General features: G+C 50.6%; 1 protein-coding gene across 1 annotated transcript; it reads right to left on the bottom strand.

The window, feature by feature from the left end:
- Nucleotides 1-3305: 3305 nt before the first annotated feature.
- Nucleotides 3306-13431, bottom strand: LOC105879210 (polyunsaturated fatty acid lipoxygenase ALOX15-like). Its single transcript, XM_075994177.1, has 14 exons — nucleotides 13243-13431; nucleotides 11669-11873; nucleotides 11310-11391; nucleotides 11098-11220; nucleotides 10842-10945; nucleotides 10480-10640; nucleotides 9305-9448; nucleotides 7954-8163; nucleotides 5824-5910; nucleotides 5557-5726; nucleotides 5255-5376; nucleotides 4586-4686; nucleotides 4297-4464; nucleotides 3306-4188 (listed from the first exon to the last, which is right to left on the bottom strand). Exons 1-14 carry the CDS (start codon nucleotides 13375-13377, stop codon nucleotides 4009-4011), a joined length of 1992 nt encoding a protein of 663 aa, XP_075850292.1. The 5' UTR covers nucleotides 13378-13431; the 3' UTR covers nucleotides 3306-4008.
- Between the last annotated feature and the right edge of the window lie 4619 nt (nucleotides 13432-18050).

Here is an 18050-nt window from a genome sequence, read left to right as displayed (position 1 = left end):
CAGCCACAGGAAAATATCCATCTCTACTCAAAAGAGCCCTGATAGCTATCACTGGATTATTATATCTATGATTGAATGATCATATTAATGTGCCACGAGCTGTCAGATATCAAAATTGTTCAGCAGAGTTTCCCTGAGCACTGAAAACTATTTCAGTGGCTCCTTCAGGGTAAAGATTGAGAAGCGCTACTTTAGAATATGCTAGGAAAAAAAAAGTTTTAATTAATGAATTTTTTTTTTTTTTTGAGACAGAGTCTCACTTGTTGCCCAGGCTAGAGTGAGTGCCGTGGCGTCAGCCTAGCTCACAGCAACCTCAAACTCCTGGGCTCAAGCGATCCTCCTGCCTCAGCCTCCCGAGTAGCTGGGACTACAGGCATGTGCCACCATGCCCGGCTAATTTTTTCTATATATATTAGTTGGCCAATTAATTTCTTTCTATTTATAGTAGAGACGAGGTCTCGCTCTTGCTCAGGCTGGTTTTGAACTCCTGACCTTGAGCAATCCGCCCGTCTCGGCCTCCCAGAGAGCTAGGATTACAGGCGTGAGCCACCGCGCCCGGCCTAATGAAATATTTTTAATTAAAGGTAATACCTGGGGACATGTGGGTGCTTCTGGGGTCCTGGTAATGTTGTCCTTCAACCCTGGGCTGCTGCAACAACTCTGGGCTGTCCTCTTAGTGAGGATCCATTGAGCGGTGCATTACATTTTATGCAAGTGTGTGTGTGTTGCACGTCAATTTTAAAAGTTTAAGACAAAAAATCTTTTGCTTCCAACCAGCCTAAATCCCTGGAGTCACGCTGTCCTCCTCCTCCACGCCTAGCCTTGCAGCTACTTAAAGGGTCATCAAGTGCTGTCAATTCTGTCTTTGTGATCTTCCTCACATCTTTTCTCTCCATTGTCACAGATACCCCCTGCCCCCAAAGTCACCTTCTCAGTAACTCACGACTGAGACTGGCATGGAAAGAAGACAGTCAGAGGAGGAAAAGCGCTGTGACTCTCTTCACGGAGTGCTCAGGGTTTGAGAAGCCTTCCTGGGGGTCAGGCCTGCCCCGGCCTTCAAGAGCTGATCTCAGCACCTTTGCAGCCACGCCCTCTGCGGTGCGTGAGTCCCTTTATCCCAGCGGCAGCGCCCCACCTTTCTGTTCCCCTGAACACGCTACACAGAAACACCCCGCAGTATGACTGAGATTGCACCTACCAGTATTGTGCTCTGGCTACACCCGCCTCTACTGCCATTCCCACCTCTCGGCCTGTGCCCTCTCTGGGTCTCCTGCCCACGCCTCCACAGGCTCAAACCAAGTTAAGGGCCAGGGTAGTCTGGACAGGGAAATGGCCCACAGAGTGGGGTCCAGGAAGCTGGGCTCACTCAGGCCTGCACCCCATTCCTCTGTCCATGGCAAAAGGGAAAAACAGTGGAAGCCCAGCAGTTCTGATGCGTGGCAACAGAAAAGTAAAAAATGCATACTCTTTCACTCAGCCTTGCCTGGAAATTGTAGCCGAAGGCAGAGGCTCCCAGTCTCAATAGGTAGATGAATAAGAAACCTTGAAAAGGATGCAAAGGCTGAACACAAGGGTTTGGGAGGTCTGCGCACTGAGCTAGCAACTGCGTGTTGTTGGACAAAGGTAAAACCTATAGAATGTTTGCCAGACTTTCACCTTGAAGACACTAAGAATATAAACAATAACCGGATTGGGATGAAGGTTCCTTCTTGCCAGGCGTATACTTACTCTATTGCTTGTTATCTTGAACTTGTGAGCAGGAGGTCTGTTTGCAAGAATTTCCCTTAAGCCATCCTGACAAAGGCCTATTGTTACCTTCTGTTTTCTACCACCCATAATGTTCAGGTTACGTGTGCACTGATTCTCAAGAATTTACTGCAACTTCCATTTACTGACTACATATTTTTTATAAGAAAACATATTTATTAGAATAAGTCTGTTGTAAGAAATTGAATTTGCTCACCTAAAAGTAACATAGTTCACTATCTATGAGCTCACTTTTTATTCTGTAACTTCGCTGGAATTCAAGGGGCATGACTTCATTGTTAGACAACACGAAGACCACGTCTCTTTGAGGCTCTAAGACTCATTTCCAGAAAAAAACAGAATCTGAAGTTTTCTCTATCAGGGACCAAGGAGAAAAGCCGTCAGAATGAAACTTCCCAGCAAGGAACCAAGAATCAGGTCAAGGTCCCCAAGGAAAAGGGGGCGTGGCACGAACGAGAATGGGGCGTGGCCTCCTGTGAGAAGGGCGTGGCCTCCAGGGAAAAGGCGGTGCCTCTGTGAGAGGTTGACTTCCAGGACTCTATTCTACCCTTACTTAAAACCTTGCAGTGGCTGTTTCCTAAGGATCAAGTTTAATTTCCTGGCATCATGAAACAGGCTCTTCCCACCCCTTCTCACGGTTCCTTTCCTAGCTGCTGCGGTGGCACTGCTGTGTTATTTCTGGTGTGAAGACTGTGTCGTGCTGTCTTGCCACTTTGTAGATTCTCCTAGATTCCAGCATTAAACTCTACCCCACCTCTCAATTTCCTATTTCCAATTCTTCCACAAAGAATCAAACCAAGCATCGCCTATATGTGGAATTCAGCAGACTAAGGGGCAAGAAGCAACTTTGTATTGTAAAGCAGCGGTCCCCAACCTTTTTGGCACCAGGGACCAGTTTCAAGGAAGACAACTTTTTCCAGGGACAGGGGTGTGGGTGGGAGAGGCAGAGCTCAGGCCGTGAGACCAGTGATGGGGAGCAGCTGTCAATACAGACGAAGCTTTGGCAGGGTGCGGTGGCTAACGCCTGTGATCTAACACTTTTGAAGGCTGAGGTGGGAGGATTGCTTGAGCTCAGGAGTTCCAAGACCAGGCTGAGCAACAGTGAGACCCCGTCTCTACTATAAATAGAAAAATTGGCCGGGCATCATGGTGTGCACCTGTAGTCTCAGCTACTTGGGAGGCTGAGGCAGGAGGATCCCTTGAGCCCAGGAGTTTGAGGTTGCTGTGAGCTATGATGATGCCACTGCACTCTACCCAGGGTGACAGAGTGAGGCTCTGTCTCAAAAAAATTATAATAAATAAATAAATACAGACAAAGCTTGCTCGCCTGCCACTCACCTCCAGCTGTGCTACCCTGTTCCTAACAGGCCACCAACTGGTACCAGTCCATGGCCCAGGGGTTGGGGACCACAGTTGTAAAGGAAACTCCTTTGGTTTGTGTATACTGTTAGCTTCTGTTTTAAACTATCCATAGATGATCAAATTAAGAAATAAAACTTCACAGTTTATTTTTACAAAATTTTAACCAGACACAGAAGTTCAATTTTACTGAATTTATTATTGCTTACTCATTAGGATGATCATGAAATTTTTAGCATTTTTCAGTTAATTATATTAATTTGAAGCTTCACAACTGGCAACCCACAAATGGGTCCTAGACACGGATCCGTGAGGCTGAAGCCAGGAGACGGAATAAGCAGCTTCCCAGTGTGACCTGCTTACGCTCGTTCATCATTTCTAAGTGAGCCATGAAATGAAAACCTTGCGAGTCAGCACTCGAGATCGCTGCGTCACTGCTTTGCTTTGTGGTGTGTCTGGCTTCAGGACATGTGCTAAATCCTACCCAGTCACAAAGAGAAATTTCGTGATGCTCTATCATCTTTTGCCAACGTTTTATTTAACACAGTTGTCTTCGTTCTTTTCTATCATTAGTCTAAAATATCCTTTTGTGTTGTTAAACTTGATTTAGGTTCAGAATCACATTTGGTGCATAAAAGGTGTGGAGTAAGCAATAGGTATTATCACCCTGATCTGATAGAAGAGGGAGGGAAATAGGAAAAGAGGAAGGGAAGGAGGAGGGAGGCCCCTGGGTGATGCCTCTAGAGTAAAATCTGTTTGCTGGGGGCGGAGACAATGAGGGTGGGACGGGGAAGGGGGCGGGGCTTGGGAGGGCAGGACTGAACCCACCAAGGGGCGGGTTGTGGCTTGGAGGGGGCTGAAACAGCCACAGGCTGGGGACGTTCATATGGCCACACTGTTTTCCACCAGGCTGGGCCGCAGGTACTCATAAGGTATGTCCAGCTTTGCATTCCGGCTCTCGATTTCCTTATCCAGGGCAGCCAGCTCTTCTCTGAACTTCTTCAGCACAGCCTTGGGCCCAGGGCCCGAAAAATACTCCTCCTCATGCTGGCCCACAGCCACCTGGGGTGGAGAGGAAAAGGCAGCTGAGAGCCTATGACCCCCACTTTGGGGTGCCGCACCTCCCTGCAGCTGCCTCCTTCCTTAGGGCCCTGGGCACCTGGCTCTCACCATGATGGGCTGGCGTCTGCCCAGTTGCCAAGTGATGGACATCTGGAGAGAAGCCTGGTGAACGTTGGGCAGTGTTGCCATCACTGTCTCCAGCGTAGCGTCCTTGGTGGTCGGCGGGGGCAGCCGCATCGTGCAGGGAGTGTTAGGGACCCAAGTGTACCAATCCAGCTAAGCAGCGGGGAGGGTCCACAGTCAACACCTGCTAAGCATGAAAACCCCGTAGCCTACCTGCACGGTCCCCTCCCCCGCTCCAGGCCACAAATACCCAGCTGCCCCCTCTGGTAAGCACCTGGCCCAGGTGGACGGAGGAGTGCTGGCCAGTGCAGGTGAAGATGCACATGGTGACAAAGCGGCAAATCTGCTCCTGAGACTGCAAAGAGACAGGAAACCCTGCAAGGAGTGAGGAGAGTTAGAAGCTGTGAGGCCGGGAGTAGAGGCAGAGCTCAGAGACAAGGCGGAGAGAGGAGAACAAGACGGGTGAGAAGGTGCCAGGAACACGCAGTCACTCCTGTGGGAACTAACAGGAGAGTGGGTTGGGGTCGGGGACACGGGGAGCTCTGCTGGGAGGGTCCTCGAGCCGGCTCGCGCTGGCTCACAAGAGTCAATGACGCTAACTTTTCAGGTGTTTAGCAAACTAGTCAACTTCACGTTGGTAGCCGCGGTGGGAATATTTACACCATGGAAATGGGCAAATGCTACAGATCAGGGCTTTTTTCCAGAGAGCCAGTTGTTAAACACTGATGAACAGCCACTGGTCCCACTGTGCCTGGGACTGGGACTCCTCAGTGTATAGGATGGGGACCTGCCTCTCGCGGAGAGGGAATGGAACCTGGGAAGGCCTTTGGGAGTTTGCACAGGGTTTGCAAATACCTCTGGAACATTCCAAAGAAACAGGGAGGATTCTAGGGAGGTCTCTTGTGTTTTGCGTCTGACATCTGAGGGCAGGGGCTCCTCTTACCTCGGTCCTGAGCGCCTTGCAGCCCAATTTCAGTGATCTCGCGACACCAGCTCTGCAGCTCAGGGTCGTCCCTCACAGACTCGTCTGTCTTGTAGTGGAGATTCACCATGCCCTCCACGTACCTGCCGGCCGAGGGTCAAGGCCAGAGAGCTGAAGCCCGACAGGGAGCCTCCAAGCGTCTGCTCCTGCCCACACGGCCAGGCCAGGGCCCCGGCCCCCCAACCAAAACTCAGACCCCCTGTTCTCTGTGCCATCTCCTCCACCCCTCCCACCCCCCAGCCCTGCCCCCCTGCTCGCCTCACCGAGAGACGATTCCCCAGAGCTCCAGGGCATCTTGGGCATAGAAGGAAGACTTGACCCCGAGGAGCCCCCGGTCAGCCAAGTCATCAGGGACACAGAATGACCTATAGGTCAGGAAGGCTCCAGCTCGCCTGAGCAGCTCCACGTGGCCTCCCCCACCTGTGCTGAACACCTGAGGGACAAGGACAGCAGGGTCAGGCCAGTCAGGAGCCCTGAGGCCAGAGCTGGAAGGAGGAGTGAGCCCAGAATCCCCCTTTCTCCACCCATACCTGGTCGAAAACTCCCATGTCGGAGACCAGCCCATTCCTGGCCCGGACGTTAATTTCCAGCGTGTAGCGCAGGTGGGGGATTATGAGCTGGAGGGAGAGAAGCAGGGAGGGCAAGTCAGAAGAAAGCTGTGGCAGGTCCCCATGGGAAATGGGCTAAAAGGCAGGAAAGACACCGGGTCTTCAGGAAAAAAATCCACAGACTTCAAGTTCAATGGCTCCTCAGCATCAGGAGTTTTCATTTGGGGTTGGGCAAGGTAGCTCACACCCATAATCCCAGGACTTTGGGAGGCTGAGGCAGGAGGATCACTCGAGGTCAGGACTTTGAGACTAGCCTAGGCAACATAGTGAGACTCCAAAAAAAAAAAAAAAAATTACTGGGGCATGGTGGCATGTGCCTATAGTCCCAGGAACTCTGGAGACAGAGGCAGGAGGATCACTTGAGGCCAGGAGTGCTAGGCTGCAATGAGCTCTGATCATGCCATTGCACTCTAGCCTGGGCAACACAGCATGACCCTGTCTCTCAAAAGAATAAAATAAAATATATGTTTAAAAATAGCTTTTGGTTGATTTGCATCACTTAATTCATTCTGCAAACCATTGACTCAGCACTTTATGATAATTGAAAGAAATCATTCTCCTGTTCTTTTTTCATAGGTCTAGACCTGCAGTCCCCAACCCCCAGGCCATGGCCTGGTACTGGCAGTCGGCCTCTTAGGCACCAGGCCACACATGCCACCTGAGTTCCAACCTTCCCCTCACCACCCCCCTTCCCCTCCTCCCCGGGTTAGTGGAAAATTTATCTTCCATGAAACTTAGGAACAGAGTTGGGGGATGCCAGGCAGCAGGACGTGAGCGACAGTGAGCAAGCAAAGCTTCATCTGTATTTATAGCCACTCCCAATGGCTTTCATCCCCTGAGCTCCACCTACACCACCACCACCCTCTGATGCCCCAATCTGTGGAAAAATTGTCCAGTTGTCTTCCCTGAAACTGGTCCCTGGTGCCGAAAAAGGTTGGGGACCACTGCTCTAGACCAAAGTTTCAATGTACTTTTTGTTCAGTATTACCCCCTAAGGAGCCTTTTGTGATGTTTTTTTCCTAATCTCAACCCCTATCCATGAAATTTTAATGTTACATATATACTATATGTCTACGTGTGTGCTGTGTTTTATCTGTGCCTTATACATAAAGATAATAATAAGATTTTTCCACTCTCGCAAGCATTTCACCCCTGGGAGGCATTGAGAATTCGGGATCTGACCGCTGAGCATCTCCACAACCTCATTTCCTCCGTCTCCCCTTCACCCATTACACTCGTCGTCTTTCCTGTTCTTCAAACGAGTCAAGCTCGTTCCTGCCTCAGGGACTTTGCACGAGCTGTTCCCTCTGCCTGGAACACTGTGCCCTCTTGATTATCTCACGGCTTGCCTGCCCCCCACCCCCAGTCTCATTCTCTGCATCATCTCGAGGAAGCCTTTCCTGGCCACCCACTCTAAACTCACTACCACACCACCCTGCTTTGCTTCTCTGCCCGGTACTCACCGCAGCTGGTGTGTTACAGTACAGGCTGTGTCGTCTGCCCGTGCTGGAAACTGATCCCAGAAGATCAGGGCCTCGCTAGTCTTGCCTACCACTAGCATCTAGAATGGCTCTTGCCACATGGGAAGCACCCAATAAACGTTTTTAATGGGTGAATACTTCTCTCTAATTACCTGTAATAAAGCAGGCTACTGCTGTGGGCCTGCAGCTCTAACTGGCCTATCTTGCTATTTTAGAACTCTACAAGGACTGGCTGGGAAAATCCTTCTACATGATTTGTATGGTCCCCTTGGATTGGATTGAATCTTCAGTCACTGGCACGTACTGCTTGTGTACTGCATAAATATCTGTGCTTTATACATTTAAAGGGTTATGTTTTTTTGCCCCATCCCCTTAGAATCATTTCTACCCCCTTGGGAGGTGATGTGACCCGCTGAAAATGCGGGGGATCCAGGCTCACACTCCCTTGCTGAGTCTTCCATGGGCTGGTTCTCTCCACACCCCAGAACCCATGGAGAGGGGCCTCCAGAGGTGGGAACGTGCCCTGGGGCAGAGAGAGAGGCAGGCAGGGGAGAAGGGAACAAGGTGCTACCTTGAAGATAGGGTGTAGTGAGGGAAGGCACCTCATGGTGGCCACAGCAATGACCTCAGCCATCAGGTGCCCCCTCAGGAGATGCGACTGCAGCTCGTGGAGCTGGAAGTCAGAGCTCCGGACCCAGCACTTGGCCAGAAGCCAGACCATTGGGGGATCCGTGGGCAGGAAAAGCAGAGGTGGCGGGGATCCTATTTTCGGCAGCTGGAGCTAGAGCAGGGACAGGAGGAGACACAGGGGTGAGTGCCAGGTGCTGCCAATCCCCCTCCCCTCCCTTCATCCTCCATCCTACTGCCACCACCCCCACAGCTACCATTTCTTCCCCTCCCCCACCCACTCTGTGCTGGCGCTGCGCAAGCTGCTCTGCCCTCGGCCTTCTGCAGAAGCTGCCCTTCCGCTGCCTTCTCAGCCTCCACTTCCCCTTTCGGTCCCCTCACTGTGGACGAGACTCACACCCCTGCTTCCTGCATCCCACACTCTTTCCGAAATCTCAGCCTCTCACCGATCTTTCAACACCACCTCTACACAAATGGCTGCGTCTCCAGTTCTCAGCTGCCTGCCAGGCAATTTGAATGTCTCCCCATTAACTCATGATCGGCAAGACAGAGCCTACATGAGCACCCTGTCCTCTTTATGTGTCCTATTTCTGCAGGCGCCCGGCCTGGCTCCCCTTTTCCCCTCTCTTTCAGTCTCCCTCTGCACTCGCGTCCGTCTGTCCTCTTCATCTCTACGTCACCACCCACATCTGAGCCCATCACCTCCTCCTCCAGCAAGCGGGCAGCAGGTCACCCTACTCCCCATGTCTAGTATCCCCCTTCTCCTCTCCACCCCAAACACAACCGCCTGTACCACGTGGTACCATGAGCCCACAGCACCTTGCCCGACAGCCTCTGCCAGCTCCCATGTGGATGTCATCCTCTTTAGCGTGGCTTAATCCCGCCCCTCTCACCTCACATTCTTCCCCAGCATTCTGGCCAGTGTCCTGTAGGAATCTCCTGACTCCTCCACCTCAGCCTCCCTGCCCACCCAGCTGCCCTGGGGACAGGTCCTTCCCCTCCCTCCTGCTTGCCTAGTTGCGACCCTTCTCCAAGGCTCATGACCCCCCCCCCCCCCATCCCTCCCAGGCCATCTCTGTCCTCAGGGACCTCCTCAGTACTGGAGCATATTCAGACTGGGCCCGTCTGTCTCTCCAGTTAGATGACAAGGCTCTTAACATCAAAGACTTTGATCATTCCTCCTTCAACATCTCCCCCAGCGCCTTAGCACGGTGCCTTCGCAGGGGGTGAATTTGGATGAGGGGCTAAACGGAGTAGGCCGACCACAGGGGAGCAGAAACCCTGGGTCCTCTCACCTGGATGACCATGGGCATGAGTTTCCCATCAGGCTGCAGTTTCAGCATGACCAGAGGGGCAGCCAGGTGCTGTTGGTTGCACAGGATGACGTTGGCCTTGATCCCGTCCAGCAGGGCGAAGTCAGCTTCAAACAGCGTGTCTCCCTGGATGGGGGAGGGCAAGGGCAGCTATCAGCATAAGGCATCTTCTTCCTGCTCCCATTCCCCAAAGGGAGAAAATAGAGAAGGGAACTAACTAGTCTTCATCACCTAATTTGTACTAGGTAATGAATTCAGTGCTTCTTATGGCCTCATATAATTCTTTTTTGGGGGGGACAGAGTCTCACTCTGTTACCGGGGTTAGAGTGCCCTGGTGTCAGCCTAGCTCACAGCAACCTAAAACTCCTGGGCTGAAGTGATCCTCCTGCCTCAGCCTCCCAAGTAGCTGGGTCTACAGGCATGTACCACCATGCCCAGCCAATTTTTCCTATATATATCTTTTTAGTTGTCCAGCTAATTTCTTTCTATTTTTAGTAGAGACAGGGTCTCCCTCTTGCTCAGGCTCATCTCTAACTCCTGAGCTCAAGGGATCCTGATCCTCCTGCCTTGGCCTCCCAGAGTGCTAAGATTCAAGTGTGAGCCACAGCACCCTGCCTATAATTCTTTTTTTTTTTTTTTTTTTTCTGAATGCACGGATAGAAGCAATAATTCTTATACGTAGTTGAATTAGCCTCAGTTTTATAGAAGAGGAAGCGTGATCAGAGATGTTGGATATTTTTCCCGAGGTCACGCTGCTTACAAAGAGCAGAGCCAGGATTCAAATCCAAGTCTGTCTGATCCTATAATCCCATCAATTTTCTCTCTCAACTGTTCCATGTTGACTCCTGATTAACAATCACACCCCCGACCCTGATTCTCTTACTCTGTACCCTGCCTGAATCACCAGCACTGAGGCCCAGTTGCATGTCCCCATTTTCAATCTTTTCCATCACCTGTTCCACCTTGCAGCCCCTCCCTCCACAGTACCCTGTCCTCATGCAAGGAGGAAGGCCACATGGCTGCGCCTCTTCAGGGTCACTCAGGACTTCTCCTGTAGGATCCCTTCCTGCCGGCCAGCAGCAAGCAGACCACAGTACAGTTGGCGCTGACCCCGTCCCCACTCATTGTTGGGCCTCCTTAGGGCGCTGATGTCGTACCTTCAGCTCCTTCTCCAGCTGGGCCCTCAGTTCCTCCATCCCCGGAGGGAACACTAGGCGTTCAGGAAGGCGAGTAGAGCGCCTCAGCAGCATGGGGTTGGTGCCGTTGAGAAACTGGTACCCGAATAAGGCGTCCTCCTTCCAGGTGTCCCGCACTTTCTCTGGGAAGGCAGTTGTTGAGCACACCATGGGATCTGAGCTCTTGGTCCTCCCAACCGTCACCAAACCATCCCCACTTGACCCCAGCCTATCAGAGGGACCCAGGCCTCTGGTCTCCCAACCCTGGTTCTTCCAATTCCCCTGGTTTGGGTGGGATCTGGGGGTGAGGGTCCTGGGAGAAACACTGGGGTGAGGGGACTAACCAGCCAGCTTGCTCTGCCCGCACCAGAAAATCCGGTTGAAGTCATCCAGATCATTCCAGGGAGTTAAAAGGTTTAAAACGTCTTTGGTAGCAAGCTCTGCCAGCCTTCGGGGAAGCATGGGGCAAAGAGTTTAAGACTCAAACATTCTGAGACCCAAACATTGCAACCACAGGCACCAATGATCTTGGGCTGGTCCAGACCTGTGCAGCCCATAAGCCCACTGGCCTCCCCCTCCCCCAACTCCCCTAGCTCTCACCCCTTGGCCAGCGAAGCCTCGAAGTCAATCCTCTTGTCCTCCAGAAATCGCTCATCTACAGGAAGGTCACGTATTGTGTTCCCAGCCATATTCAGGATTAACCCATCCTTCCAGTTACCCCACCTGCAGGGTAGACATGGCACCAGGCTCTGGTATTCTGGAAGATCGGAAGGGTCAGCAGCTCAGGGTGGGGTCAGGGGAGAAGGGCTAACCGGTACAGCTTCCTTCTCTCTTCCAGCTCCTCTTCCCTGTGCTTCTTGAACAGGCCTTGAGGGTCGTCAAGCACCGTGCGGCCTACAAGTACAGGGGAGTGACGGGCCTTTCCTAAGGGCCTCTCCCCTGTCCCTGCTAAGTCCCTCTCAGGCTCGTCCTTCCCGCTGGCCTCTCCCCCAGCCTCCACCCACTCCATACCAGCGCCAGCAACCGCCTCTTTGACAACCTCCAAAGACCCGGCAACCAGGTTCGAGTCTCCAAGTCCTGCACCCTCTTCACACACCATCCCCACCCCCACCGCCACCCCCAGCTTCTCCTGCGCCCCAGCGGCCGCCTCACACCCCACCCCTGCACTCACCGGTGCCCTCCGCTACGCTCAGGACGCCGTCTCCCTCCACCCAGCGGTAACAAGGGAACCTGTACTCGTCCCCACTGGTCCCGGGGCCCTGCACCGAGATCCAGTTGCAGAACCAGGCGTCATCCTGGAGGAGGCGCCGTTTGCGCAGTTTCACAAACAGCAGCGGCCCCAGGTCCTCCGACAAGTCCACCTTGAATTCCGTCTCCTGCAGGCGACAGGAGAGGCTCCGCGTGGGTGCGTGGCGGGCCCTGCAGCGAGGGCGCGGCGGCCCCGCCCTGCTCCCGCCGCCCCTTTCCTCTGAGCCTCCGGGAAAGCGGCGCGAAGGGAGCCAGAGCGGGAAAGGGATTGCGCACGGAGCAGGGCGCGCGACCCCACCCTGAGGGCATGAGGTCTGGAGGACGCAAGGGTGCTCGCCTGCCTGCACTTCTTCCTCCCTATGGGATTGACGAGCACACCCTGGAGCCGGGGACACGCTGTTGACACGCAACTGCAGCTGTGAGACCCACCAAGGCTGAGGGCAGGCAGGGTCCCCACCTGGCCTAGGGACAGGCTTCCCGGAGGACATTCCGTCTAAGCGGAGACCGGGAGGTGGGGAGGGCTGTAACGCGGAGGGTGGGGGACGCGCCGGGCAGAGGCGAAGGGAGGGCGTCGTGGAGCTGGCGCACAAAGCCGGGTGTGGGCAGGTGAACAGGAGCAGATCGGGAGGGTCTCCAAGGTAACCAAGAGCTTTGGATTTGGTCTTGAGAAGAAGCGCAGGGAATGTTCTAAGGGTGGGAATGTGTTGGGGAGAAATTGCTCTGGCTGCAGAAGGGCTTGGAAAGTCCGGCGCAGAGGCGCCAGGCCGGTGAAGAGGGTGAAGATGACGCAGGTTCAAGGGCACATTGGTGGTCCGGGATGAGGGGGACATCGAGGCACGGATGCGGGAGATGCCCAGGAGATAGGATTGGCTGCGCCGGATTCCTGGTTAGACAGAGGCGGAGGCAGAGAGGGAGGAGGCCGAGCGCCGCCGGGGAGACAGGAGGAGCGGTCTGGCAGGTGGGAAAGGGGAAGGACGTCTTTGGGGCAAGTTCCTTTGACGAGTCCGTGAGACAGACATCCGAATCCGAATCCGAATCCGAGAGAGAGCTGGACAGGCATGGGAATTTGGAGGTTGGCAGAGAAAAAGATAACAGCCCCGGGTAGGTATGACAGAAGTGGGTTGGAAAATCGAGAGTGGTCTCAAGTCTTGGCTTCTTTCTCCCACCTATCCCCATCCCATCTCACCACCCACACCACTCCAGGTGACAAAGCCAGCCAGGCCTGAGAACAACGGTAGAGGTTTGAAATAGAGAAAACGGGAGGACCGAAAGTCCACTCCGGTGGCCGCAGAGTTTCGAGACAAGAGCTCTTGGAATAAGGGGCGCACAGGAGAGCCCCTCAGTTCCGAGGAGGCCGGGCAGCGGGAACATTCACTAAGCGCTTACTGTGTGTCACCAACCTCCCTAAAGCGCTCTACCCCGCCGTCTCCCTGCGCGCTCTATGCCGAGTGCTGCGCCCTTGGTGGCGAGCAAGCAACCTGGCTCTGGGCAGCTCACCTTGCCCCGCGCGGGCCGCAGGCGCGTCCCCAGCGACGCCTCCCCGTGCTGCCCAACCAGCCACAGCTGCACCTCGTTTTTGGAGCCTGCGTAGATCGAGGCCCCGGTGGCCACGCGGACACGGTAGACACCCATCTTGCCCAAAGGTGTTTAGCTCCTTCTGAAAGGGACGAAGGCCGGACGCGCCAGATATCAGAGCCCGAGACCCCGCCCTCTCAGAGGTCTTATCAGAGGGGTCCGAATGTGGGTGGCAGGTCTCCAACCCACCCCCGCCCGGCTGCTGGCTGGGGCTCCCAGCTCCACGCAGCCCAGAGCTCAGCTCCAGCCCATAAAGGCTGGGTCCCGGCGGGGGCAGGGAGTGTAAGCCACTGACGTGGTGAGAGGGGGAAGCAGATGAGGATTTGGGCAGAAAACATCCAGGAAGAAGGAATCCACGCCAGGTCCCGCGAGCAGATGGTGTGGGGGTGAGGGGGTACACACCAGTGTACGACACTCAGACACGCACACGATGGCCTCAAAAATTGGTTCGTCCCTGCCATGGGCCGTATTTAAGCTTGCAGGGAAGGGCGAAGTGGGCGAGGAGACCCGGTCTGTAGCAGCATTTGAGGAAGGCGCATTCTGGCCGCCTAATTCATTCGGCTACTTTGCACGCCTGCCTTCCCCGGGCCAGGCTCTGGGACTCACTCCTTTCTAGCTCAAAAGCTTCTGCCTCCCTGTTGGCTACAGAGTAAAAATCCAAACTTGTGCGCATTCAAAGCTCTTGCTAACCTGACCAGCCTTTCTCGCACTTACCCCACTGCACCTCATCTCCCGGGGGCGCTCCGCCTGGGGATGGAGCCATGTGTTCTGAGAACTCCTCTTGTTGTTCCCCAGAACTTGCTCCTGGAAAATTCTATGCATCTTTCTGAACCCTGATTAGACTCCAGTTTTTCAGTGAAGACTTCCCTGGCAATTCCATTCCTCCCACCCCACCAGAGCTAATCCACTTTCCTCTGTACTACTTTCCTCCTTATGCATACTTCTATTTTTTAATTAACTTTTAAATATCTCTTTTAATGTGGGTGATTTGAGACAGGAAAAATATTCACAAATTATGTATTAGGGGAAAGAACATAAGCTTTAATCCAAACAAATCAAGGTTCGAATCTGAGATCTGTCTTTTCATAACCATGTAACCTCATCTCTTCTGAGCCTTAGTTTCCTCATTGGTGTAATGAAGAAAATATTAATATTTAATCCACTGGATTGTTGGAAGGAGTCCAGGAGATTCATAAATGCAAAAACCCCAGCACAATACCCGGCAGAGGGTCTCAATAAAAATATTCTTTCTGGTCTTGGCACAGTGACTCACACCTGTAATCCTAGCACTCTGGGAGGCAAGGTGAAAGGATCCCTTGAGGTCAGGAGTTCAAGACCAGCCTAAGCAAGAGTGAGACTCGTCTCTACAAAGAATAGAAAAAATTAGCCAGCCATGGTGGTGCATTCCTGTGGATCCAGCTGCACAGGAGGCTGAGGCAGGAGGATGGCTTGAGCTCAGGCGTCTGAGGTTGCAGTGAGCTGTGATGACGCCACTGCACTCTAGCCTGGGTGATTGAGTGAGACTCTGTCTCAAAAAAAAATCCTTTTTTTTATTGAGAAATTTTATTTCTACTTCTGCTATATTATTTTTTTTAATTTTTATTTCAGTATATTATGGGGGTGCAAATGTTAAGGTTATGTATATTGCCCATGCCCCCTCCCCCCTCGAGTCAGAGCTTCAAGTGTGACCATCCCCCCCAAAATCCTTTTTGTATGCCAGTATACTTATGTGTCCTAAAACTTTGAAGAACTGAATTATTACTTCATAATGCTGTCTACTGTCTTTTTTTTTTTTTAATATTAAGGGGATACAGATGTTTTAGGTTACATGGATTGCTTTTGTAATGCTTGAGTCCCAGCAATAGGAGGTGTGCCCATCACCCCAATAGTGTTCATAGTACCTATTAGGTAGGATTTTTCCCTTCCCTTCTCTCCCCTTTCCTCTGCTTGATTTCCACTGAGTTTTATTAATACTTCCCTCTGTGCACATGTATGCTCATCAGTTAGTTCCAATTTAATAGTGAGCATATGTGGTGTTTGTTTTTCCATTCTTGACATACTTCACTTAGGAGACTGGTCTCCAGTTCCATCCAGATTGTTGCAAAAGGTATTAATTTATCTTTTTATGGCTGAGTGGTACTGCATGCTACACATATACCACTTTTTATTAATCTACTCATGAATTGGTGGGCACGTGGGTTGATTCCACATCTTTGCAATTGTGAATTGTGCTGCAATAAACATGCATACTTCTATTATTGCACATTTAATCAATTCTGCATGGTGATCCTTTGTTTGTATGTCTGTATCCCCCACTAACATGAGCTCCTCCTAGGCAGGGACCACATACCCAGCGCCATTAACTTTTATTTCCCCTGAATTTAGCACCATGTCAGGGCTTGTGGGTGTCAATAAGTGTTTGCTGAAATGCACTAAGCTCAAAAATCAATTATAAATATATCCTTCCCTTGAGGGAGACAAAGCTAAACAAATAGCTATTAGGCAATGTCAATAACAAGGAATTAGTAGAATAAACTCTGGTGTTACCATGGCATAGAGTAATATCAGGCTGATAAAACAAATGAAGTTGATGAAAATATGTTTGTGATGCATATTTTCTGGTTAGTTTAATTTTTTTAGCAGGAAGTCCTGTAGCCAGCTCCATAAGGAAGAAAACATTTTTACAGATTTTTTTCAGAGTTCTCTTATGTTTCAGGTTCCCAGGCCAGTAAGATTTGCTGACCAGAACTTTGTAACTTTGCACAGATTCATTCTCTTTTGGGTTTATTTCCCATAAATGGCAGCCATGAGTCAACTACAAAGCCTTATACCACCTCTTTGTGCGGAGAAGACAAGGTAAGCAACACCCTGAGACAGATCATGCCCAAGGACCCACTGAGCAACCTATTCCCTGTATCCTGCCTGCACACAAGGCTGAAAGAATGACCAGTGTTAACCCCTAACTCATTATACTACTAAAATTCCACCCTGGGAGGAACTTATCCACTATTTTTTGATCATGGGATGTGTGTACTAGCATGATTTCTCACTGCACTTGCATGCCCTGCACTCCACCCAAACACGTAATGATGCTCACTCCCCTCATGCATTATTCATTTCACCTCCAGAAAAAACCCTGACCCTGTAGGTTGGAGAAGCAGTCCATACCTCCCAGCTCCCAGTTGACACATCTGCAATAAATCCTTTCTTCCTTGACAGTGCTGGTTGCCTTAGTAATTGGCTTTCTCTGCAGCGAGTAACAGTGAACCCCCCTTGTGGGTTCATTAACAGTACCTTCACATGATTCAAAATTCCGAAGGTACAAAGTGGTACTCAGTAGTTTCTTCCACTCATTGGCTCCAAGCCACCAGGTTCCTCCACTGCCAACAATCACTGTTACCAGTTTCTTCTGTGCATGTTGCCAAGCAGATACATGCCTATCCTTTTTGTCTTTTTCCTAAACATTGTAGCATACCTTACACAGTGTTCTGCACCTTGCTTTTTCCATAGTACAACATAAATCAGATTACTCCATATAAGTACATAAAGAGCTTCCTTGATATAAGTACATAAAGAGCTTCCTTGTTCTTTGTTAAGGATACTGTTGTTTTGCTGTAGCATAATATAGTCTATGAGTCTCTTATAAGCAGATACTTGGATTGTGAGCAGTCTTTTGTAACTATGAAAAAATTGCTAAAAGAAATAACCCTCGTGTATACATCATTTTTCATATGTAAGTATATCCATAGAACAAAATCCTACAAATGGAATTTCTGGGCCCCAAACACGTCATTTTGGCAGAAATTGCTAAATTGCTCTCCATAGAAAGTTGTACGAGTTTACACTCCACCAGTAATAGACTGTATATGAAAATGCTTGTTCTTCCTCACTCCTCCTGCCAATGATGTTTTATTAACAATGTTTACCTTAGCCAATTTGATAGGTAACAAATAATACCCTAGCTTTAATTTTAATTTGCATTAAGGATTATGAGGATTGAGGATATTAAACAGTATTCTTTTTGGGGCAAGAAGGGGTCTGACAAGATTTTAGTAACACAAGAGAACATCAAAAGGAATATTTCAGCAATCTTAAGAAAAAAGTCTTATTCCTCAGGAAAAACAAAAGCAACTAAAAACCAATGAAGTAATAAATTAAATCCATGGTGTTGTTGTTTTAAAACAGATTTAAGGATAATTGCCAGGAGTTAGCTACTCTCCCAGCAAAATAGGTCCCAAGGCAGGATCGTTGCAAGAGATTTGGAAATAATAGAGATGGAGAAATAACTGAGACAGAGACAAAGTGCTGTTTAAAGTGATGGGTGAGTCAGGGGTCCTCCAGCATTCTTGTGAGCTGTGAGGCCCCGAGTGAAATCCCACATTAGTGTTTATTGCTACAGCAAATAGTTGTTCTTGGTTAAAGAATTATGTGTACAGCTCATTCACTGAGGTTTCTGGGGGACCCTTACCTAATTCTGTCTACAAAAATAGATGGCTACAAAATTTTTCTAAAGATAAATATGTTAAGCCCTAAGTTAGAAATAGACCTAGCTGAGCATACAAATTAAAGATAAAAATGTATAAAGTGAGAACACTCTAAAAACAGAAATACCATTCGATCCAGCAATAGCACTATAGGCATCTACCCAAAAGAGTAAAAGACATTCTATAATAAAGACATCTGCACCCAAATGTTTATGGCAGCACAATTTACTATTGCAAGGATGTGGA

Source organism: Microcebus murinus, chromosome 18, assembly GCF_040939455.1.
Source record: "Microcebus murinus isolate Inina chromosome 18, M.murinus_Inina_mat1.0, whole genome shotgun sequence".
In the NCBI taxonomy this organism is placed as follows: Eukaryota; Metazoa; Chordata; class Mammalia; order Primates; family Cheirogaleidae; genus Microcebus; species Microcebus murinus.
The sequence above is the reverse complement of the archived record's forward strand: the minus strand, read 5'-3'. Positions and strand labels throughout refer to the sequence as shown.

What these genes read in the sequence shown, in the direction of transcription:
- LOC105879210 (XM_075994177.1), bottom strand. Translation starts at nt 13,377, where the DNA reads ATGGGTGTCTACCGTGTCCGCGTGGCCACCGGGGCCTCGATCTACGCA. An exon ending in GAGAGAAGGAAGCTGTACCG is followed by an intron (nt 11,221 to 11,309) that starts GTTAGCCCTTCT and finishes TCTACCCTGCAG; the next exon opens with GTGGGGTAACTGGAAGGATG. An exon ending in GAGGCTTCGCTGGCCAAGGG is followed by an intron (nt 10,946 to 11,097) that starts GTGAGAGCTAGG and finishes GCTTCCCCGAAG; the next exon opens with GCTGGCAGAGCTTGCTACCA.